The sequence below is a fragment of the Fusarium oxysporum genome, chromosome 4 (genome assembly GCF_000149955.1).
Source record: "Fusarium oxysporum f. sp. lycopersici 4287 chromosome 4, whole genome shotgun sequence".
Taxonomy (NCBI): Eukaryota; Fungi; Ascomycota; class Sordariomycetes; order Hypocreales; family Nectriaceae; genus Fusarium; species Fusarium oxysporum.
The window spans coordinates 1,975,919-1,998,300 of record NC_030989.1 but is presented as its reverse complement, the minus strand read 5'-3'; the positions used below and the strand labels follow the sequence as shown (position 1 = coordinate 1,998,300).

The 22,382-nt window shown below is 48.9% G+C and overlaps 9 protein-coding genes across 13 annotated transcripts; 3 read left to right on the top strand and 6 right to left on the bottom strand.

Annotated features, from left to right (window-relative positions):
* The first annotated feature begins 93 nt into the window (after positions 1–93).
* Positions 94–1,561, top strand: FOXG_08071 (uncharacterized protein). Of its 3 annotated transcripts, none has more exons than XM_018386808.1 (3): positions 94–191; positions 257–710; positions 768–1,561. In XM_018386808.1, the coding sequence occupies exons 2-3, from the start codon at positions 308–310 to the stop codon at positions 1,421–1,423; spliced, it is 1,059 nt and encodes a 352-aa protein (XP_018244001.1). In that variant the 5' UTR covers positions 94–191; positions 257–307; the 3' UTR covers positions 1,424–1,561. The 3 variants fall into 3 exon arrangements, with proteins under 3 accessions (XP_018244001.1, XP_018244002.1, XP_018244000.1); XM_018386809.1 differs by having other exon boundaries at positions 245–710; positions 768–1,499; XM_018386807.1 differs by having other exon boundaries at positions 94–710; positions 768–1,499.
* Positions 1,562–1,591: 30 nt separating this feature from the next.
* FOXG_08070 (BolA protein) lies at positions 1,592–2,404 on the top strand. The gene is made up of 2 exons (XM_018386806.1): positions 1,592–1,780; positions 1,872–2,404. Exons 1-2 carry the CDS (start codon positions 1,696–1,698, stop codon positions 2,069–2,071), a joined length of 285 nt encoding a protein of 94 aa, XP_018243999.1. The 5' UTR covers positions 1,592–1,695; the 3' UTR covers positions 2,072–2,404.
* Positions 2,139–5,336, bottom strand: FOXG_08069 (uncharacterized protein). 2 transcript variants are annotated; one of them, XM_018386804.1, is made up of 5 exons: positions 4,700–5,336; positions 3,964–4,601; positions 3,346–3,914; positions 3,120–3,296; positions 2,139–3,066 (listed from the first exon to the last, which is right to left on the bottom strand). In XM_018386804.1, the coding sequence occupies exons 1-5, from the start codon at positions 4,927–4,929 to the stop codon at positions 2,443–2,445; spliced, it is 2,238 nt and encodes a 745-aa protein (XP_018243997.1). In that variant the 5' UTR covers positions 4,930–5,336; the 3' UTR covers positions 2,139–2,442. The 2 variants fall into 2 exon arrangements, with proteins under 2 accessions (XP_018243997.1, XP_018243998.1); XM_018386805.1 differs by having other exon boundaries at positions 2,139–3,296.
* Positions 5,337–5,826: 490 nt separating this feature from the next.
* FOXG_08068 (DNA ligase 1) lies at positions 5,827–8,839 on the bottom strand. The gene is made up of 3 exons (XM_018386803.1): positions 8,009–8,839; positions 7,602–7,964; positions 5,827–7,553 (listed from the first exon to the last, which is right to left on the bottom strand). Exons 1-3 carry the CDS (start codon positions 8,672–8,674, stop codon positions 5,940–5,942), a joined length of 2,643 nt encoding a protein of 880 aa, XP_018243996.1. The 5' UTR covers positions 8,675–8,839; the 3' UTR covers positions 5,827–5,939.
* An 81-nt stretch (positions 8,840–8,920) lies between these two features.
* FOXG_08067 (eukaryotic translation initiation factor 3 subunit K) lies at positions 8,921–10,860 on the top strand. The gene is made up of 2 exons (XM_018386802.1): positions 8,921–9,209; positions 9,413–10,860. The coding sequence occupies exons 1-2, from the start codon at positions 9,046–9,048 to the stop codon at positions 9,942–9,944; spliced, it is 696 nt and encodes a 231-aa protein (XP_018243995.1). The 5' UTR covers positions 8,921–9,045; the 3' UTR covers positions 9,945–10,860.
* On the bottom strand, positions 10,244–11,558 carry FOXG_08066 (uncharacterized protein). Its single transcript, XM_018386801.1, has 2 exons — positions 11,396–11,558; positions 10,244–11,337 (listed from the first exon to the last, which is right to left on the bottom strand). Exons 1-2 carry the CDS (start codon positions 11,510–11,512, stop codon positions 10,249–10,251), a joined length of 1,206 nt encoding a protein of 401 aa, XP_018243994.1. The 5' UTR covers positions 11,513–11,558; the 3' UTR covers positions 10,244–10,248.
* A 61-nt stretch (positions 11,559–11,619) lies between these two features.
* FOXG_08065 (T-complex protein 1 subunit zeta) lies at positions 11,620–13,835 on the bottom strand. Of its 2 annotated transcripts, XM_018386799.1 has the most exons (6): positions 13,658–13,835; positions 13,483–13,577; positions 13,411–13,432; positions 13,117–13,353; positions 12,070–13,069; positions 11,620–12,018 (listed from the first exon to the last, which is right to left on the bottom strand). In XM_018386799.1, the coding sequence occupies exons 1-6, from the start codon at positions 13,697–13,699 to the stop codon at positions 11,774–11,776; spliced, it is 1,641 nt and encodes a 546-aa protein (XP_018243992.1). In that variant the 5' UTR covers positions 13,700–13,835; the 3' UTR covers positions 11,620–11,773. The 2 variants fall into 2 exon arrangements, with proteins under 2 accessions (XP_018243992.1, XP_018243993.1); XM_018386800.1 differs by having other exon boundaries at positions 13,117–13,432.
* A 282-nt stretch (positions 13,836–14,117) lies between these two features.
* FOXG_08064 (uncharacterized protein) lies at positions 14,118–18,046 on the bottom strand. The gene is made up of 3 exons (XM_018386798.1): positions 17,783–18,046; positions 17,684–17,734; positions 14,118–17,632 (listed from the first exon to the last, which is right to left on the bottom strand). Exons 1-3 carry the CDS (start codon positions 17,952–17,954, stop codon positions 14,286–14,288), a joined length of 3,570 nt encoding a protein of 1,189 aa, XP_018243991.1. The 5' UTR covers positions 17,955–18,046; the 3' UTR covers positions 14,118–14,285.
* Positions 18,047–18,827: 781 nt separating this feature from the next.
* On the bottom strand, positions 18,828–21,249 carry FOXG_08063 (uncharacterized protein; the record flags this gene model as incomplete). The annotated part of the gene is made up of 3 exons (XM_018386797.1): positions 18,828–20,718; positions 20,759–20,997; positions 21,046–21,249. 3 exons carry the CDS (start codon positions 21,247–21,249, stop codon positions 18,828–18,830), a joined length of 2,334 nt encoding a protein of 777 aa, XP_018243990.1.
* Positions 21,250–22,382: the final 1,133 nt, after the last annotated feature.

Genomic DNA, 22,382 nt, shown 5'->3' with positions numbered 1-22,382 from the left:
CACAGCGTTTCTGTTTTGCCAAGTCATAGCTCATCCGGAAGCTACTTTCTGGACCTAATAGACAGTGTAGAATGCGAGCACACACAGTATGAGCTCACTTGACCCTCCTCCACCATACAGTTTCTGCACTTAGCTTCAAGCTCCAACAGCTTCTGGCTTTACCTATGTGAAGCTAAACGAGAGAATTGCTGGTGAGTGAGCCTTGCACCCTGCACTTTCAATTGGTAATAGAGACCCCTAACAGGCTGCATTCAAGACCAACTTAACGTTTGAGCATCACATATCACTCATTTGTAGCACATTTGCTATGAGAGGCTCTGTTCTGAGATTGAACAGACTACTTACAACAATCTCAAGCTCAGCTCGATTTCCTAGCTCACCTCTTACAAGGGCTTTTCCTCTTGTAAACACAAGAAGATTCTGTTCTTCTTGTCATTCTCTAAACAACTCGTCACTCAAGATGGCCGACAATGGTGCTTGGGGCGCCTGGCAGGTTGAATCTTCAACCTTCACAAAGGCAGTAGTTGCAGCTATGCAGAAGCTATACCCTGAGGAAATCGCAGATAAAAGCTGGGACAACGTTGGGCTCTTGGTAGGGAACTCAGAAAATGATGTCAAGAAGTCAAAGAAGGTCTTGGTGACCAATGACCTGACCTACCAAGTCGCCGTTGATGCTATTGAGCAGGATGTTAGTGTCATTGTTAGCTATCGTAAGTCTTCATCGCATATCTTGAGTCGGATTTTGGAATTCACTAAAACGATGCTAGATCCCTTCATATTTGGAGGCCTCAAGTCCATTACCAACAAGGATCCTCAGCAAGCTACTCTTCTACGCCTTGCCAAGGCTGGTATTGCTGTCTACTGCCCTCACACGGCAGTCGATGCCGCTCCCGAAGGACTCAACACATGGCTTGCAGATATTGTTTCTGGCCCTCACCAAAGCCAACGCTCTGTCGCGATCCCCTGTAGCACTGCTCCCTCCAGTCACTCTGGCGCAGGCTATGGTGCCATCGGCCGCTTCGACAATGCTGTTTCTCTCTCCGAGATCATTCTTCGTCTAGCTGAGAAACTCGGAGGTCTCAAGCACGTTATGGTAGCAAGTCCTGTTGGTGCTGATGTCAAGACTACCAAGATTAGCAGCTTTGGTGTTTGCGCTGGTAGCGGGTATGATGTGCTCAAGAAGGCTGAGGTTGATCTTTTGGTGACTGGCGAGACCAGCCATCACTCAGCTTTGAGAGCTATTCAACAGGGACAAACACTTGTCCAGGTCTTTCACAGCAATTCTGAAAGAGGATATCTTCAAGAAGTGCTTAAGCCCAAGTTAGAGGCTGCTATCAAGGAGAATGTTCCCGAGGCGGAGGTTGTTGTGAGCAAGTACGACAAGGATCCTTTTACTATCTTGGATGTCAATGACCTCAAATAGTTTGAATAGGATTGAACAGTTAAAGCGAAAAGGAGCAATAAAATCCCAGATAAACTCTGTCAACTTCCATAGATGACTCACTGCTGAACTTTAGTGGTATGAGTGATCTGGGTTTTTTCCGTGGACGGCGGCTCAACGTCAGATGCCGCCTCACACTGTGCATTTTACCCCACGATTGATATCTAATCAATCAATCAATCAATCAACCTCTTACTTCGTTCTACCTCCAACAAGCTCCATACCTTAATATCCTCCTTTCTCCAGCCAGAACGATGTCGCAAATCACAGACGAGTCCCTACGTGAGGCCATCAAGCAGCGCCTCGAAGCTACTCACGTTGAAGTCACAGACATGTCTGGTCAGTTCTTTTCTACTCTACTCTACCCCGCGAACCCCTCCAAGCCGATCACGGCGTAGAATCCGACATAGCTAACATGAGGATATTGTAGGCGGCTGTGGTCAAGCCTTCAACTCTGTCATCGTCTCTCCTCAATTCCAGGGCCTCAACTCTCTCAAGCGTCACCGTCTCGTCAACGCCGCCCTCAAGGACGAAATCGCCATTATTCACGCCTGGACCGCCAAGTGCCAGACACCTGAGGAGTACGCAAAGACGAGCGCAGCCAACGACACCGCGCAAGCGCAGCCATAGATCACCTTTTCTTTATCTTCCACGATGTCGGGGTTATACTACATGGAGTTTCTGCATAAAAAGGGCACGCGACAGGCATAGGGATGGTAGGGCGAGTATGTAACGGAGGGTCTAGATAACGATATCCGTACGTAAGCGGTCTTTACGCCGCTGTACATCACGAAGTAACAAGAAAACCAAGGAATCGAGTTTATAATTAGAGCATCTTTATTTGGCAAGCGTACAACGCGGAAACAACAAGATGTGTTTGTATGCGCCAACACCATAACCTCCATGAAGGCATCCATCTTCTTTTCCTACCAGCGCGTCTCCATACTCCCGTGAACCAATGACCATCTCTTGGCTTGAAATTCATGTATACGTTTATGCATCTACAAAAGACCCAGCAAATCGTCACTGTCCTTCTTGGGCTGTTGAGGAGCGCCTCCTTGGGCCTTTTGTAGCTGCATTGCTGCTGGTAGGGGCTCGCCTGCTGACGAGCCACCAAAGTTCAATCCTTCGAAACCGTTCATCAAGTCATTCATGTTGTTGTTGGGACCTGCAGCAGGTGCAGGAGCTCCAGAAGCCTGCGCCGGCGCATCGAACATGCTCATCATATCAGCCATGGCACCTGAAGGCGCACCAGCGGATGGGCTGGCCACTCTATCGGGAGTTGCTGAAGCACTGTTCTGTTCTTGAGATGCAGGCGCGGCGCCATCGAAGTCGATATCCAACAAATTCTCAATATTGTTTTGAGGAGCACCACCAGATCCGTTGGATGAAGCGGCAGCAACTGACGCAGCGATAGGGTTCTCGGCAGCGTTTTGTCGTTGTTCTTGGATAGCTGCTCGCTGGATCTCATCGGCACCGAAACGACCCTTACCCACGAACGACTCGGGAGGCTTATGGTAGACAGAAGCTAGAGTAGAAAGTTCGGTGAGGAGCTGCTCCAGAAGGGCCGGAGGAAGGCTTGTCATGGTTGTCGTAATCGTGGGCTTTTGAGATAGAACAATGTTCTGAGAAACGTAGTTAGCAACTATTCTGATGATCCTTCAGACGAATTTCTCACTTTAGCAACTTCGGGATCAGAGGAGAGAAGACGCCAGTAGACATATGCCCTGTCGCGGATATCGGGGTTATCGTTCTCCGCTGTCGCTGCTTGAAGAACCTTTTGGACAAGGCCTTGGTTGCTTCCAGGCTTCTTCAAGAACAGCTTCACCACCGCTGTCAATATTTGCAGTTGCGTCTGCGAATTCTGTCAGTTCAAGCCTAATGACCATTATTATGTGACTTACCTGCGTGAACTCTTCCATAAAGGACTCAACGAAACTCTCCAAAATCTCGTCTGCATTGTTGATCTTCTCAGCATATTCTCCAACAATCCAGATGAGAGATCCGCGGGCAGTGGGCTCGTCCAATTCATCAATATGCTTGCAAAGTGTAGGAATAACGCCCTCGTAGCCAGGGTACTTTCGCAGAATGTCCTTGATAACGACAATCACCTCTTGGACAACATAGTTGACCTTGGTAGAGATGAGATCCTCGAGGGCTGCAACACACTTCTCGGCGGCATTCTCAATCTTGATGGCTACTTGGCCAATTGCCTTGACGGCTCTTCGGACGAAATCCATATCGACTTCAAGGGCATATTCCTTCAACTCAGCGAGGAGCTGTTCGTAGTTATGCTCGTTTGCTATCCTAACCATGATTTCCAACTTTTGAAGCTTAACATAGGGAGGGTCAGTGTATTTGCAGAAGAAGACGCGCATCTCCTTGCTCAGAATGTCTGGTTTAGCCTGGAGCAGGAGATCAATGTTTCGCAGAGCGACGTATTGGACCTCAGGCTGCGAAGCAACCAAGGTAACTGGATTCGGTCAGTGTGGAACCTCAATATCTCGTAGTCATATACGTACCCAAGGGAGGAGCCATTTTCTTGAGGTATGATCTCACAAGTTCAGGGTTGAGAGCCTTCATGTGGATGAAGACAACTTTGACAGCAGCAAGAACCACACTAGGATTAACATGCTGGAACTGAGGTGCCACTCGCTCACAGATGTGCTCCGACTCCTTCTGATCTGACGCAGAGTAGTTGGCCAGGGTTGTCAGAATAGTGACTCTTCCCCATTCGGTACACTCGTTAAGGGCCATAAGCAACTTCTTCAACGTCACAGGCGTGACAATCAGTGCCCTCGTCTCGGGCGCCGTCTCGGTGATCTCAGACAAAGCGGTCACTGAGTTGGCGACAACCATGGGATTGGGATCACCAATCAACTCCTGAAGGGCCTCCAGAAAGCCGTTCTCGATGCACATCTGAGGATTGAGGTCGAAGAGTTTGGCGACGCAAATGGCAGCTGTTTTGCGCACGTAGGGTGATTCGTCCCGCAGTGTCTTCCTCAGGGGCTCTTCCATATAATCCACCATCTTGTCCACTCTGATGCATCCCATTGTTCGGATTGCCAGTGCTCGTATCAGCGGATTTGGGTCTTCGGAGTCTTGAACAAATGTATTAACGGCGAGAATGCAAAGATCGGGATGCGATTTGGCGTAGTTCCTGGCTACCGTGTCAGCTCTTCATCTTACCCCACGAACAGTTGACAGCTATAGAGCTAGGGCAGACAGCTCTGTAGCTATCCAGCTTCATCCACGTACATCAAGTAGAGGTATACAAGCTTCTTCTGATCTAGATCGCCGGTCGCAATGTTCTTGAGCACATCTGGGAAGAGTGCCGACACATCCTTGCCCAACGTCATGGCCATGATGGTCTTCTGAATCGACTCCTTGCGCTCGTACGCATACTGAGAAACCAAGCCAGCGCGCAGCTCAAAGGTTTCGCCCTTTCGAGGCACGGCAAAGGCGCCGCGAATGCGATTTACCGCCATCGTCGAGGTTCTTGGAGGGGCACGGGGCAGGAGGTCGAAGGTTAGAGAGGAACGAGAGATTGAGTTGTCGAAGACGGCGGTGACAGTCTAGTCGAATTGGTCAGGCCGAGTACAAGCTACTTGTCCTCAAGTGTCGAAACCTGCATCCACCGATTATATCGCGTATCGGAGGATGCGTCTAAGATACGCGACGTCGTCGAGATAATCCGAAAAGGAGTTGATCGATCTGGGTATGAACAAGGCAGACGTAACTGTCACCAAATATGCCAAGGCCACGAAGATAGGTCTAGGCCACTGAGTCGCAGCCCAAACCATGGACCAAAGGGGGCGTTTTACAGCGACCCTCTAGGCTCCAGTTAGTGGATCGAGGCTAGGCTACCCCCTAACTCTAAACTTCCGCCTGATTGCCGTTCGCGTGTAGCGTGGCTTCAATGGCTAACAATTTATTTTTGGCCACCTTCAATGCATATAGCCCAGGCTTAGTCACCCTTTATCAGCTCTTGTTGAACTGGATCTCAACATCATCGCGAGTCTCGAGAGGCACCAATCACATACACGAAGAAAAGGGAATACCTATTCTCGATGAAGCCATATTGTCGTCTGGGATCCCTGGAATAAGAGTTCTCACCAAATCGGCTAAGCTATACAATGGTGAAGAACGCTGTCTTTGTTCCCGTAGGATAACGAGATCTAAGAAAATAAGCAGGCGCTGCCAAACCTTCGTCGACTCTTTATCGAGTCGCGAACAGATGACGAAGAACGAGATGTCTCCAGAAAAGCGGTGGGTCGTCTTCCGGTTTGTCTCAGCGACACATACTGATCGAAAGCAGTTCTATAACGCCGTCCTTTTCATGGGATCAATTGCTGTTTTCAGTCTCATCGCACAAAGGTTAAACGCTGGTAAATGATGGACAGATCATCATCATTGTGCATTCAAAGATGTCATTCGAATAATTAGAGCATGCCGTTTTAATCATTAATATTAATCAAGATTGATAGCTGAGACTCAATCAATCATCGGCTTCTTCCGCCTCTTCTGCTTCTGCCCCTGTCTCACCCTTGGTGGTTTCCGCTTTGGCTTCTTGTTTTCGCCAAAGACCAGCCAAGAAATCGTTCGTGCTCGCCTCTTCGAGACTCTTGTCCTCCCGTTTCTTCATAAATCTTGGAAATCTCAAACTTAGTCCTCTCTCATCACTCGCGAGACCAATCGCTGCAGTATAAGTCGGGCTCAATGTGATATCTGCAAATGCCATTTCCCACACTTCTTGTGGTTCGAACCAGATATCTGGTCTTGGACCTGAATATTCGACGAAGGCGGGTTGTTTAGTTCTGGTGTTCTTGGGTTCGCCGTTCTCTTCGCCATCGTCGTAAAATTGCCGATTGGCCTTGTAGAATGCATCTGTGAATCCAGACATGCATTTGCATACTGCCTCCAGGGATCCGGTCTCTTCGTTACGGCAGGCCATGAGAATAGGTGACCACCATTTCGCCTTACGTCCTTGCCCATGCCACCCGGCGACAGGAATAAGGTCGAGAGTATCAAAACTCGAGTTATAGTCTTTCTTGACTTTGAGCCAGGAATCAAGTCGTTTGTCTGGCTCGTAGGTGGCCAGTAATGGTTTACGTCTTGCTTTCGTTTTGGTCTCCCCATTTTCGTCTTTCTTTCCTTTCGATTTTCCTTTTCCTTTGGACTTAGACTTTGGTGTTAGCAATTTGTTGGTCCCATCTGGCCCATCGTCATCTGCTTCTTCTGTGTATGGCACTGTGGGTAAATTATCCAAGATCTTTACCATGATACCCTCGCATTTGATATCCGTGGCTGCCTTGAAAAACTCCAGAACAGATTCGGAGTCCGCAGATGTAGCATCAAGACTCTGTACCCAAGTAAAGTGGTGCGGTATTTCTGTGAAGAGTGATCGCAGAAGCTCTCTTCTTTCTCGAAAGGGCCGATCTAGCAATGGTTGCCCGTTCAAATACATCAAGTCGAACGCAAACATGCATACGTCCACAGTAATACTTCCGATATCGACATCTTTTCTTGCTCGATTTGTGAGCGTTTGAAAATTTTTGAGCTCACCGGTTTCACGATCAACTGCGACAACTTCACCTTCCATGATGAAGCTATCAACGCCCTCTCCGCGTATCTCAGGTATCAGCTCAACCAGATCAGGATATTTGTCTGTCATGACCTCCAAATGACGCGAGAAGATGCTGACTTCTCCACTCTCATCACAATGTATTTGCGCTCTCTGTCCGTCATACTTGAACTCGCACGCAAAGTCTCGGCCCTGTAGCTTTGTGAGCATCTCGGACAGGTCTCTGGTGATGCTCCCGAGCATAGGTCGTAGCGGTATATGCATGGTAAGACCACATCGTATTAGTAGTTCCTCGGAAATTCCAATTTCCAGGAGAACGGGCACAAGGTCGTTGTAGTTCGGGCGTCTCGCAAAGCAGGCCTTGACTATCTCCTCAGCCCGACCCCAAATTTCGGCCAAATCTTCTTTTTTGAGCTTTGCAAGATCAGATACTGATTTAAGAGGGAAGTCAGCCCCTGGTGGGCGTGAGAGCAAAAAGGCCCGTGATAAAGCGATCAGCATCGTTGTCTTCACAGCACCAATACGCAACTATTGCCTGTTAGAAGATAACAGTGAGTATTTAAATGGTTTTCTTACATGCTGAGAAAGTGTCCGTACGACAAATCGACTCTCTTCACCACCGCGAGCGTCTTGCAGTAACCGATCAACCAATCTTTGCTTGGTTTCGGAACTGCCCTGCCCTTGACTGTTGGCAATCTTCACCAAAGTTTCATAGACGCCCTTGATCGTGAGGGGTTTTGGTTTTCTGAGAGTGAAGCTCTGCTTTTTCTTGGCTTCAAAAGCCACATCTCCCGCATCTCCAAATTTGTCGTAAATGGCCTTTAAAGCTCGGTTGTCTAGTCCACAAACGTTCCGCAATGCTTTTGATATTGCTGAGCCACCCAGCCCGAGTTCCATGGAGATATAAGGAGGTGAAATTGCATTCGTTGCCAACCATACCTGCGAAAGTCAGAGTAGCTCAAGGGATGTGGATTTAGACATACAGCTGGTAGTAAGCTTGTTGGATCTCCCTCAATAAGAACTCTTAAGCAGTTTACAAGAGTATCTACAATCTTAATCCGGCTTGTAGTGCCGTTAATGAGAATGAAGCAGCGTGTGAGAAGGGCATATGACGCATTGCCGCCTTCAGATGCCCAGTGCTCCTTCAGTTGGTCCAGATACTCAGATGGGTCGAATGTTAGAGGAGATTCGTCGAGAGGTATCGATGTGGTAGTCGTATCTTCAGCCATGCCTGCTGCCTGAAGGCTGAGTGTAGGTTTTGTAGAGGTGAGTGTACCAGGCTTGTTGAGAGCCGTTGGGAGGGTGACTGGGGGCTTCGGCTCTGGGCCTGCAGGGCTAGGAGTTTCATCTCGAGAGACTGATTCATTGTGTTTGCTTGGGAGTTCAATTGTCTGTGCTTGTAGTGTGTTCTGTGGTGTGTTGGCAACTTCCTGGTCCCATTCTGCCTGAAGCTTCCTAGCTAATTCCTCGTCTGTTAATTCTGTAGTAGCATCACTTGATGTACCTTCAGCGTTTTCTTCTGTCTTTGGATTTTTACTCGAATCTGTGTCATTCTGCTTTTGCTTTGAAAAGAAGTACTCAAGACCACGGGCCGGTGTTGATGATTTGGTGCCGTTGTTGAGCTTCCGTTTCTTGGTTGGACTGGGCATATTTGCATTGACGCCTAGGTTGACTGAGACTACCACCCCTAAAAACGGAAGAATTTCAGAAGAGAGACAAAGTAATTCCACCACAAAGCTTATGTAAATAGAGAAATACGCCCCTTCACGTCCTTCTTAATCAACAAGTACAAACGCGGCAGCTCTATGACGACGTTGGCGCGAAGGCACGTGACTGAGTTAAAGAGCTTCGAAAATCAGGAACCAGCCCGCTCACTCAACGCTAAACCATTTTGGCACGCACAAGCGATTCACTCACACAACCGTCGAAATCTTCGCTCTGCCCCACCATCGCGAACCTCCCTCTCCCCCAGAACATCACCCCTCATAACGACCCCTCCTCTCCCTATAAATCAGCCATAATGAACGGTGAAGATCCGCCTGAGAGGCCTAGCGAGATCTCGTCCATCATCAACGGACTCGAACGATACAACCCTGAGGCTGTCGGCGCCCTTGAGACCTATCTCCAAGACCAATGCGAGCAGAAATTCACTGACTGCAATGCCAACCGAACACTGTTGAAACTGTGAGTGTTTTTGCTATATATATATACAGCACACCTCGGGCTCTTATATGATGACCGTTTGTCAACGTTTCCTATTACCTGACTAGTGTGGCGGGTTGTTCTCAACTTGGCCGCACCTGAAGTCAACTTTAGTGCAACTGAAATGCCCAATTACTCCAACCTTTGGCATCATCACTGCTCGACTCGAGGCTAACTTCCTCAAGATATCAGCTCAACCCCGACCGTATCAAGGATGAGGTGATCACCAACGTCTTGGTCAAGACAATGACCCAGTTCCCCTCCGCACAGTTCTCTCTCGCTCTCCACCTCATCAACCCCTCCGCTGCTGTCACTGGCGACCTCGGCGAAGCTATCACCAAGCTCCGATCCCTCAACGGTCAGCTCGAGGGTGCTCAGTACTCCCGTTTCTGGGCCGATCTCGACGACGACATGGTTGCCGATTTGATTGCCGACATTCCTGACTTTGAGGACGTCGTTCGACACCGGATCGCCCTTCTCGTCTCACAGGCTTTCCGTGAGCTCCAGATCACCCATCTCGAGTCATGGCTCGGTCTCAACGAGGATGCCACCAAGAAGTTCGTTACCGAGGTTTGTGGTTGGACTGTCGAAAGTGACGGCAACGTCAAGGTTCCCTCAAACCCTGACAACGAGGCCAAGAAGGCTGAGATCCGTGAGGACGTCAACGTCGAGCAGTTCTCCAGGGTAATCCGACGGTCGTGGGAGGACACTGTTTGAGCTTTTTGATGAGAGTTTTAGCGGATCACAAGGGATTTTTCGCGCACTTCCCCCACCATCTGATTGGATTCGGACATCACGATTGATGATGCGGAGGGGCTAGGAAGGGCTCACATGGTAGCATGGCGGGGGTTACAAAAACTAGGCGTTTAATCGGACATGTTATTGCAGAGCAATCCAAGGATCTAGAAATGCATAGAACTTTGCGATTTACTACATCGTATCTGGCTCATGTAGACCGACAATGTGGCTTGATTACAGTGCTTTTGATTCGCTATATTTATTTTCCAAATTGTCCTGGTATTTATTTCCCCTTGGACAGCTCCTCCCATTGCACGCCAGCCCATTCTTCAAGGTATCCAACCTCTCCAACTGGTGTTCCTCGAGGCGAGCAATCTTTCTCACATACACCAACAATTATCGTACCCCACTCCATGCCCTCCAAACTCATGTCGTCTGCCTCAAGCTCTGCAATAGCGTTTGGTGTCAACTGCACCTCAAAAACTCGTCTCGCCGTACAGTTGGGGCACCGAGGGATAGCACCCTTGTTCACAGCCTCACCAACAGCATCCTTCTTTGAATACAAGAGAGGAGTGCCTGCAAACTCATAACGAATAACTTGCTCAGGGTTTTGCGCCAGACGGTCTGCAAACTTCTGAAACGTAGCGTCCATGCTCGACTCGAAAGCCTCGCGGTCCAGTATAGAAGGTTCCGCGGCATCAGCATCTTCAAGACGGGCGTTGGTGGGAACATTCGTGGGTGTCGGATCCAGAGTTTCGAAATCGGCGTCAGCTAGATAGAGAGTAGGATATGGCTGGGCCTGAGCATCTTCGGCGGGCCAAGGCTCTGAAGGTTGAGGTGGCGACGCCGGTGTATCCTTAATATTGAGAGACTCTGCGAATGTTTTGCTGAGGGCTGTTGTTGCTGGCTCAGGAGAGACAGGTTTGGCAGGTTCAGGCTGGGAAGTCGAAGAGGAAAATGGGTTCGCAGATCCAGAGCTAAATGGGTTTCCAGAACTGTTGGAAGTGCTGAATGGATTCGCATTGCTAGAGAATGGGTTTGCGCCAGAAGCACTTCCCAATCCCTTAGAACCAAACAGAGTCTCTCCTAATCCAGGTCCATCGTTCTTTGGCTTTTCTTCCTCAACTTTCTTCTCTTCATTGGGCTCTTTGGATGCCTCCTCCTTCCACACCCGCAGACCTCTCAGTGCGCGGATGCTGCCGTCTTTGCGCCGGCAAGTCTGTCTTCTACACGCGAAGACATAAATTCGTCGCTCATGCTCAGGGAATCGTTCGGGGAGTTCGCCGTTGAGCTGCAGAATCAATGCCATAAAATCCTTGCAGACTTTGCATCGTGCGTAGGCTGCGCTGGGAGCATTCTCGTCTAACCAGTCCTGATTTCGTTGTTAGTCGGTACAGTTTTGTCTGGTGCGGGACAAGCCAAAGACGTACGGGACGGCCACCGAGTTTGCTGACAGTGTCTTCGTCTGCTTCTTTAGAAGCATATCCCAGGAGCACATTTGTCTCCTCAAACTCGCCGTCCGAGGAATCGGAATCATAAGAGGCCATGATGTTTGATATTAATGGGCTTGTTTTAAGTGATTGGTGGTGGGGTAAGTATTTTTTTTCTTTTGCAAAAAGTTGTCACAATGCGGGGCTTAGCGCATCAATGGAAATGTTGGACTACAAACCATCATTACATGATGCACTCATGTAGACTACCTACGTATTACAAATGCTAAAAACATGCTTGAGTCATAAAATAAGTCGTAATTGTGTATATTACGCCCCAGAGCCTTTTGTCTAGCCTCAATTTTAACGTGGTATCTCCTACATGTGATCATTAGGTCCATCCATGCCGGGCCCAGGTCCGCCTGCTCTACCCATCTGTCGAGCCTTCAACAACTCGTCACATAGAAGCAGGTTAGATGCGATACTGGAGCTGGAGGCGATGCAATTTCGCAGAACTCGGTAAGAGTCAAAGACACCCTCCAGCTCAGGGTCCATAGGTTCACCGGTTTCGAGGTTAAGGCCAACGACGTTGCCGTCAGCATACTCATCCTGCAAGTCCGCAACTATAGCAAATTAGATATTGGCCGTGAATGGTTGGGAATTAGTAAACTTACGAGCATCCTGGATGTCAAGACCGGCGTTGGCAGCCAGAGTCTTGGGAATAATAAGAAGGGCATCAGCGAATGCCTCAACACCCCACTTGGCCTTGCCCTTGACGGACTTGCCAAAGGCATCACTCTTGAGGTGAGAAGCACAGGCAACCTGGAAAGCACCAGCACCAGGAACAACAGATTTGTCGACAATCATGTTGTAAACACTTCGCAGACCATCTCGGACAGCGTCTGTCACTTGAGCAATGGTGTGGGCGTTGGGTCCCTTAATCATCAGAGTAACAGACTTAGGGTCTTTGACCTCCTCAACAAAGGTGAACTTCTCCTCGCCGAGCGTCTGCTCGTAGACAAGGCCAGCCCAACCCAGAACATCCTCAGACAAGTCGTCAACGCTGTTTTGAGCAACACCACCGCAAACAAGCTGAAGACGCTCCATGTTCCTTCGCTTGGCCCGTCGGAGAGCAAGAATATTGTTCTTGGCAAGAACATCAAGAGAAAGAGGATCGATACCCTTCTGGTTGATAACAACAAAGTTCTTTGTACCGTCGTTACCGCAAAGCTCCTTCTTGAGCTCGACAATTTTCTTGAGCTTGGCATCGACGAATCGACGCTCACTCTCAACAAGTTTATCACGCTGCTCAGCGCTAGAGTAGAAGAAGCTGGAGTTAATCTCAGTCTTCTCATACTCCAGGCTGACGTTGAGGGTGAGAATGTAGCAGTTCTCGAGTCGCTTAGGCATATCGGGGTGACGAGCACCGTGATCAAGGGCTAGTCCACGAATCAGCCGAGTGTCGGCGGCTGTTCGGTGCTGCATCTTCATAATCTCCACCATGTGCAAATCGGGCTTCGCGGGAGCCTGGTAAATAGCAAGAACGGCATCGACAATATCGGGTGTAAGTTTGGCGGCCAAAGTCGAGTTGAGCTTAGTGGCGAGCGAGGTTCGGGCGACATTGAGGAGGAGTTCTCGGTCAACTTCCTTGGCGAGTTTGAAAGAGTCGAGGAACTACGACGTTGAGCCAAAGTTTCAGGGGGGCGAGGTAACAAACTCACCTTAAGGGCCTCAACCTTGGCAACCTCGAAACCATCAGTGATGATACGAGGGTGCAGTCCTTCAGAGATATATCGGTCTGCCTGCTTGAGAAGCTCGCCAACCAACATAACCACAGAGGTGGTTCCGTCACCGCAAATATCGTCCTGAGCGGTCGCTGCTCGAGCAATCATAACGGCGGTAGGGTTTTGTATTTGCATTTCTCGGAGGAGAACGTTTCCATCCTTGGTCAGCTTGATCTGGGGGTGTCGGTCAGTTTAGGGGTCGTCGTGGGGTATTTTGATAGGAGTTTGTACCTGTCCCGCACCGTCAACAAGCCTGAGACTGTTAGCTTCACATCACCATATGAGAATTCTGATAACACGCACATCTTAATGGTGCCCAGAGGGCCCAGATTGGACTTCAAAACATCCTGTAGTCCTTCACCAGCGCTAATGTTGACCTTCAGAGCTTCGCCCCTCCTCTGCGACAAGCGGGTTAGCAGGTTGCAAGGCAAGGCCACTTTGGCTGCGGGGGGGTTATAGTTTATTGGTATCGACGTACTCGGGACTCGGCCTTGGGGTTGAGGAGTTGTGCTGCCGACATGATTGTAGATCTCAGTGGGCACGAAGGCTATGTCGAGATCAAATAGATCGAGGCTTGAAAAAGCGGTGCTGGTGTACGAGGTTTCGCGATTTCGTAATCGCACAAGCTTGCACCAGCTGGTCACAGGCAATAGCGGATGGGCTAGGCTGGGACATTTTTTCTGCCCCTCCAAGGGGTGGAAAGCGGTGTAAGGTGAGAACCGAGGGGCTCGGTGAGCAACCAATCAGATGTGATTTTTCTCAAAGGATATATGAAGCTATTCCGATATCATAACTAAGTCGTTTCTGCAGAGGCCATTAAGGTCCTTCCGGTCTATCATTCACTCTTCTCCAATATACATCCTAGACCTTTACCATCCAACTTGCCTTCTTTCATCCAATGTGTCTACGAGCTTGAATCATGCTAAGGGTTACTACTAGGGTGTGAGGAGGGGCAAAAAAACCCCTTTTCATTCATCTTTCTTGACACACCGATTTAAGATCCAAAGTCTCTCTTTGTTTAATTTAATCATTCTTCTCTCCAAGTTCCAGTCTCTCTTTTGGCTTACTTCAGACCAATATATACATTCACTTGCAACTCATCTCGTCTAGTCACACTCCGCTCTATGCTTTTTCCAATCTCGCTTCTGACACTCCCCGGAGCAATATTTCACCCTTTGACAACGTGAACACTTCTTCAAAGTAACTCCCTCCTGGTCCTCTGGTTTTCCACAGCTTCGACATCTTTCTACCCGAGTCACTGGGTTCCGCATCTTGGGAACATCAGCAGGGTCAATGACTTCTTCGTTGAACGGAATTGCATAAGTCGGGCTGATTGCAATACGAACTGCATTCGGCGCTGCGTTTTCCCACTCAGGGAGAGACACGAAGTTTTCTGGTAGGAGCCCGTTACCACACGAGCACAGAACCTGTTCACCATCTTTGAGACTCAGTGGAATAGTCGCCCCCTTACTCTTATACTCGCAACTCCTGCTGTGAGACCAGGTACGGCACCGCTCAACCATAGATGGGAGCGCCTTCTTCCAAAGGCATAATTCTGCATCATCTACATCGATACTGCCACATTCAAGTTCCCGGAGAATAAGAAGGAAGGATTCCATCCGGCCCGACGTAATAAGTTCCATCGTGAACGGGATAATAGCTGCATCAATAACAACAGATGCAGCATCGCCATCAATCCGGATGGCAGAGACGAAAACAAGCATGTGAATACCACCTCGCTTCGGGTGGTTGATTGCAAACAAACCGGTCTGGCCAGCCTGTAAGCCAGTGGCAATCATAAACATGGTAAACACAGATTCCTTGAAGTTGACCATCGGATCATGTGAAATTCCGCTTTCGTCGCGCACAGTACGTAGGTATTTTTCTCGGGCTGAAAATTGCATTGATGTCAATGTTGTCATCCATCGGTTTCGGTCCTTGTTTTCCAAATCAATGACAGGAAGGTTGTTGAGGTTCAGGTGCGGCATGTTGAGACAAGTCGGGACGCCAGACGAAGAGATTGCTGAAGGGTATGCAAAATCCAGCAGTATAGGAGAAGACCCAGGTTGTGCCAGTGGCGCTATCAATTCGATGTAGCCTGTCGTTCGAGCAACTCGAGATTTCATTCCATCCTTGATGACAGGCACCGGAAAGTTGAGAGGGCAAATAAGATCATGGTTGCCGAAAACAATGTCAATGACGAAGGGGCTCTTCTGACGAAACTCGATCGGGACCTTATCCTTCAGCAACCCCTTGCCTTTCTTCGAAGTAATGTCCAAGTGTCCAGTAACGGTAGAGATGACAGACTCAGAAGGTGATATCTCGAGCAGTATCTTGGTGGTCTTGTCATCCAGGCCCTGGTTTACCGCATTCTCGAGAGACTTCACAGCACTACATACAGCAGGATAACCATCGTGCCCGGGTAAATGCTTTGTCACGAATACGCTCGCCTTGTCATCAGTGTGTGTTTCAAAGACAGTCATGGTCATTCCCAGAATGGGACCATAAATCAAGGAGTTCTGCCCCGTAGGTGGAACACAAAGTCCCACCAATGCTGAGTTGGGCTCGCTCTGCAGCGTTGAAGTGGGCACATAGAAAGATGCAACGAGAGGAGAATCTCCGGCCCATCCATCCCGATCTCTTTCAATAACCACTTGAAACTCGTCCTCATCAGACATCTTCTTGGTTTTAACATTACCAAAGGAAATTTGGATATCTCCAAATATATTTTGCCATCCGTCGGTGGCGTTATGACTGGATCTCACCGATCCAACAAGTGGCGGTGATGCAAGCCCAAGAGGGTTATTTTGATGTTTATACAATCGAGCAATGGCCGGTCTAGGTACAACTACCGTGACAGCGACTGCTGGTGGCAGGGATTTCCAGCGATTGAAACCTCCATTTTGGGGAAGGCTTCTGCTCTCCTGGATAATCCATGGTTCCGTGTTTACACCAAGAAGGTGAAGCTGAAGGCACAGGTCTTGCATGCCATTGCTAGCCAGCAAAAAGCGATGGTCTTGAGCAATGGAGTCAATGAGAGCTGAGCACATGGATGGCCAGTCTGTTGCAACCCGGGCCATGACAATCTTGAGCATGGTAGCGAAGCTTGTACGGATAAAGTGACCATACGTGTTTGACCTCTGTCCCACATTTGACTGTGATATGTTCTCAGCCTCAAACATGTAGTCATAGAGTGGTGAGAGCAATTTGATAAGCTGCTTTGAGTCGATATGCAGCTTCCCGTGGCGGGCCTGGCCCGAAAACTGGTTGTCTCGCTTCCAAGCCAGTCGGTTTCGGGTTTGCGTTTCTCCTTTTGCTTCGTTCATGAGTCCAAGGAAAATCTCGTCAACATGAGACTCAACCTTGGCATTGGTCCAGTACTGCACAGGACTGAAACCAAGCAGAAGTGAGATGGTCGGCGCATGTCCAGAGAGAATCTTGTCTAGAGCATTCTTCTGATCACCCTCAGGCCTGATCAGCAATTCTGTGAAAAGCGACGCCCACGGCTCGTCTTTGAGAAGAGGCCCTGCTGCGAAGAGGATGTTGAGGGCTCCGATGTGGTCGCAAAGGTTTGAGGTATCGATCATATCGAACGCCGATGGCCCTGAACCACCCTTTCCATAGTCCTTTGGATCCAAGACCAATGGGCGTGGGTCCCAGGTTCGCCGGTATAGATTGGCTGGTTTTGCTGTTGTATGCGCCGCCTGGAAACTGTGACAGAGTGTCAAGGCATCCGCAACGGCGAAGCGAATGACAATATTGCTCTGCAACGACTTGAAAGCAGAGATCCATTCATTGAACTGGGTCTTAGCAGCAGCTGAGGCTACAAATTCTTTTCCTCTGATCTTCGGCTCAAGTGGAGAGCCTTCGAGAAGAGCAGCATAGGCCGTGGCCAGATGAAAGCCCAAGACTGGATCACTAGCGTAGTGCAGAATGTCGTTCTCGGAGAGAAGACTTGCAAGGAGCGGGTTTGGCAGCTTGTCCTTGGCTTGGCGAGGTGTGACTGTGCCATTTTTCCAATATTGAGCGGATATATCCCCGAGTTTTGTTCCTGCTTGTATTGAAAGTGGCGCTGCGGAACGCATAGCTGACAAGTTGGTGCGCCCTTCACCAAGCTTTTGTTCGTGGATGTCCTTAGATGGTTGGATGTTCTGCTGAAATGTCTCCATATAGCTATCGGATTGACACTTCGATGCCACAGCTTTGATTGACATCCAAACACGACGGACATCTGATAGAGTATCAGCATCGCAGAATCGGATAGATTTCCCCCATATACTGCTGTTCCATTCATCAAGGGATTTGGAGACGCTTAGCAGCTTAGTAGCAGTATCTGATACTATGTTCGCAGTCTCTTCGTCCACGAAAAAGTGGTAGTAGACATTCCAAAGCTGTTCATCACTCAGCTTGCAATCCTCATCAAGCAGGAAGATCAAGAAGAAAGCATTGCGAGCTAATTTCTGGTCAACATGTGTGGTGCTATGATGCAGGGTAAGCCACATACCAACAATCTTTTCGACGACATCACAACAAGTGAAATCAATTTTTCTCTGAGCTGATCTGATTAGCTTCAAGTGGTGAGGAAAGGTTGACTGGTACTCACGCAAGCCTTTCTCAAGGTATGTTGTGTAAAGAATGTTGCGCAGATCACCACAGCCAAGCGACAGAACAGTTACGTCTTGGCCTTGTGGCACTGATCTGGTCAGGCTGGTCGCTGGTGTATTCCCGGCGGCATAGAGAAAGCTAAGTTTTACGGCAATAGTTGGCGTAAGCATGATCGATCAATAATGAGAAGAAAGTCTCAGGGCTGAGGACAGATAGGAAATACGGGAGTAATGTTGTGTCTGAGAAATAAATAAGGTGATAGCGGAGGTTTTGGAAGTATAGGGAAGCTCGGACTAAGGTAGAATATATGTGGCTGCGTCTCATGAGTGGAGTCAGTGAGACGCTGGATGATCTACCAAACATGACAGAGCAAGAGTAAAATAGAGGTATAATGATACGTCTGTGACAGAACAACAAATAAATGTAATTCCAACTGATTTAAACCGATCAATGGACATCGCGGGAAATCAGCAGCCTCAACTCAAATTCGATTGGTGGTAAAGGAGTGTTGGAACTCTCATGTCAGTGTTGACCACCAACTTACAACCATCGAGTCAAAGCAGATCATTATCACATTTAATCAAGGCACAAAAGTTAATCGTCAATGAATATTCCATTGGTAAATTCCATATACCCCCAAAAAAGCAAAAGCCTCAACCTCAAAACTCCAAGCGGCCCAAGGGGGTGTCCGACACCCAACCGCATTGAGACCTTTGCTTTCTATCAATTTCCCCCAAAAAATCATAAGAATCCTATTCCGGTTCGCCAGTTCCTGCCCCAATAACCCATTGTTAATGATGATGAAAACCCCGTTGAAATACCCAAGCCCTTTTTTACTTTCTTCTCCTCCATCCCTAGTGTACAAAACCGCGAGCGTGCATTACGTAGAAGCGTGAGCGTGAGCGTCGTGAGAAAATGTGCCGCTTCTTCTGGAAACGAGAGACCTCAATTGGTGTAATCCCGAACAAAAAAGTGCATGGCTGATTAAGTACTGTTCCATGGCTTGCGCAAGACAAAACAAAACAAACAATGCTGGGCACAAACTAGTTGCTGCCAAAGAAGACGTCGTCATTGTTGTTGGTGAACATGCCGACGTTGTCGAAATCTTCGTCAAACTTGCTCATGAGCATGTTGGAGTCGCGATCCAGTTGGATAAGATCGTCGTCGTTGGCAAATTGATACAGCATTTCATCATCCGCATTGCTTAGGCTAAGGGGAAGAGAAGCAGCCATGGTTGCCGAGGTGACGAAAGTTGTTGTCCCGGGAATGATGGTCAGATCGTCGTTGTTGATTGAAGTGTTGGGATCGACGTCGAAGAAGTGAGTGGCTGGGGGAGAAGATGATTGCGAGAGCTCAGGTGGTGTGTTGTACTGGCTTGCGATGCTCTTGGAAGGAGATGCCGCGTGCATAGGAGTGCCCTCCATGATGGCCTCCGGGGAGACGTATGAGTGTGCGCTGCCAGTGGAGGGAGAGGAGGCATACTCCTGAAGAGCGGCGGCTGTGATGCCAGTCATGGGTGCTGAAGAGACGGCAGCGAGGGCCTGGTTCTGTGAACTCATTCCAATGTCCATCATGTCATCAAGCATAAACTGTTCTGGTGAGTTGACAGCTGAGCTGTCAGAACAAGCAGAGAATGATGACATTGAGCTGACAGACATGTTCTTCTTGCGGGTTCGCGCCGACTTCTCCATACGAGTCTCGATATCAGGGCGGCTCTTCTTGGGGGGTCTGCCTCGCTTGACAACCTTACGCACGACGTTATCGAAAGCACCAATGCACATGCCTCGTTGGCGGTGTCGAGTAAGAGCATCGTGGCGAGCAAAGCTGTTTCCACATTCGCAAGGGTAGGGTTTGATTCCAGTATGGATCTTGGCGTGTCGCTTGAGATCGTGCTGTCGAACAAAGCACTTCTTGCAAGTGGGACACTGGTACTGTCGGTCATTGAGATGAGTCTGAACATGCGACTTGATGTTCTCTTTGCGGCCGAATTTCTTGCCGCAATCCTCATAAGTACATGTCCACTTGCCGTCGCTGGCGTCTGGGCCACTAATGAACTGGGCAATCTCGTCCTGAGTGACTCCGGTCTCTGTCTTGGTCTCCTCAATGTTGATGCTGGCGATGCTGGCAGCACTTGCGATGCTAGCAACTGACTCGGTGCGGCGATGGGGAGAGTGGCGACGAGAAGGTGTCTGAGAGGGGGTTCCGCAGACAGATTGAGCACCCATGGGATAGGGTTGGAGCTCAGGCTTGTTGTCAAAAGATCCCATGTACTGTGTCATTTGAGGAGTGTTGGGAGTGGCTTGTTGTGGTAGTTGGTTGTTGAGACCATGGATTTCTTCCCGGCCAAAGTCGCTCTCAATCTTCATGAACTCGTTGTTGAAGCTGTTCATGTTCATGTAGTCAGGTGTCGACATTGGCAGTCCACTGAAGGATGACTCAGGAAGAGTATTTGACCGAGCTGGGCTAGACATGACTTGCTCAGAATGTTGTCTGATGTCTTGGAAGATGTTTTGAGCCCGTCGGTTTCCTCCGCGGTTCCTCACGGGCTTGATAGTCTCTTCCATAGACTCATCATATCCATCGGCGAACCGACTTGGCATGCCCTCATCCTTGACCAATCGGTCGTGGGGAGTCTCAATTGGCGTAGGGGGAAAGTAACCTTGCTCAAGGTTAGCCGTCTCAGGCATTGTCAAAGTCCAGCTGAGCGACTGACTTTGTGTGTTCTGGTTCTGGTTCTGACTTTGGTTCTGGTTAGGAGGCGTAGCGGGTCTTGTCGTTGAGTCCAAGGTCTCAAACTTGTTAACGCGGTCCAGAATGCCACCACTTATCCTTCTTGAGGCTCTCCTTGTACTGGAGGTGTCACCTTCAGAGGACCAGCCCTGAGCGGAGGAACCCTCAGAAGGAAAGTTGATGAACGTTGGAGTTGAAAGTGCACTGTCATTGTTAAAGATATCAAATTCCCTTACCTCCCGACATATTGTCACCGTATGCAGCCTGTTGGCCCTTGCCCATCATCACGTTAAGATCAGTAGTGTAAGGGTCAAAAGGAAGTGAGTTGGGGTCAAAGCAGGACGGGTCGAATCGTTGTGTCTGAGGAGTTCCATGAGGTGACATGAGATAGTTCTCACTTCCACTTGGGGCCAGGTTGGCGTAAGGGTTCTGTGTGCCCGGGCGTGCTTGAATGCGTTGCTGCTGCGCTTCTCGCAGAACTTGCTGCGTAGAAATATTGGCTAATCCTGTGTTGTTAGTATTCGTACTTACCATGTAGTTCTGCCTTGTTGCTGCTGAGTTGATGTTCTGGTTCTGTTGTCGTCGAACATCTAGGCTGAGGCCGCGTCGGTGTGCGGTTTGTCGTTGTGTAGTTGGCAGATTAGGGATCTTGGCGCCCTCGAAAGCAGACGGTGTCGAATTTTGACGCCGATGCTGCTTTTGTCGGGCGTGAAGTCCTGTTGGATTGGACAGCATAATGTCGCAAGGGGAGTCCGGAAGGGAATTGTCGTCGGTCGATATATTGTCGATGGGAACCTATAGGTCCGAAACTGTTGATATGTCAGTCAACTTCTCCAATCCTTCACTGCACTTCATGCTCCTTACCTCACGCAGCGCAAGCACAGAGCGCCGGGCTAGTGGAAAGTTGTTGTCGTTCTCAGTCGAGGTCGACTTTGCGATATAAGTTCAAATGTGGTTATGCCTGTAAGGCAATGATATTGGTTTGTGGAAGTGCTCTTTTGTGTGTTTGAGCTCTCCCGAGAGATGAGATAGATGCAATTGATGTACAAGCTCTGATTGATCTTGTTCTGTATGTATGTATGGATGTGTGTATGGAGTAGCTTTGGTGCTAGATGCAACAAGAGCAGCAGTGTGGATAACTTGGATCTTTGGGGTTGATAGTGAGATCGAGCTAAAAGTAAACAATCACCAGGGGCAACCAGAATCAAACCACTAAATCCAGCTTCACCCATGCTCAGCCGGTTACCCTGGCACACCTTGGCGGCTAGAGCTACTAAAAGAGTGTGGCAGCCAACTTCTGAGACGTGACCTGGCGACCGATGGTTCATTACACCATAGAACCATGTTTATTCTCGGGACACATCCCACTTCCTGATCATGATAAGATTCTAGCCGAGGATTGACCACTGACCACACTCAAAGTGATCTCATTATCTTTCAAACTTGATAACTTGCATTTCCACGATCCAATTCCCATAACAAACATTGATAACTACTTCGCGGTTTGAAAACCACAGCCACAGTACCTCTCAGCTCAAGCAATTCGAGGTGTCGCAGGGGAATAGCATCATTCCCCTATTCCCTGTTGCTACCATAACAACCTAGGATTCCAGCACATGTCTCGGTCAATGGTAGCTGTAAACGACAACCCCTGTAGCTGACGCAGATGACGTCTCGTTTCAGGATCAACACGATCACATAAAAGTGAGGTTGTCTCAAACAACCTGGAAATGAGAAAGCCTAGGTCATCGTCCATACCAAGTGCCTCTGCGCCATTGGACATACAAACGCTCAAAGGCCTCCAACTTGTAACTGCATTCCAGCCAAACAGTGAATGGCGATATCCTGTGTCACCATCACCACATTGA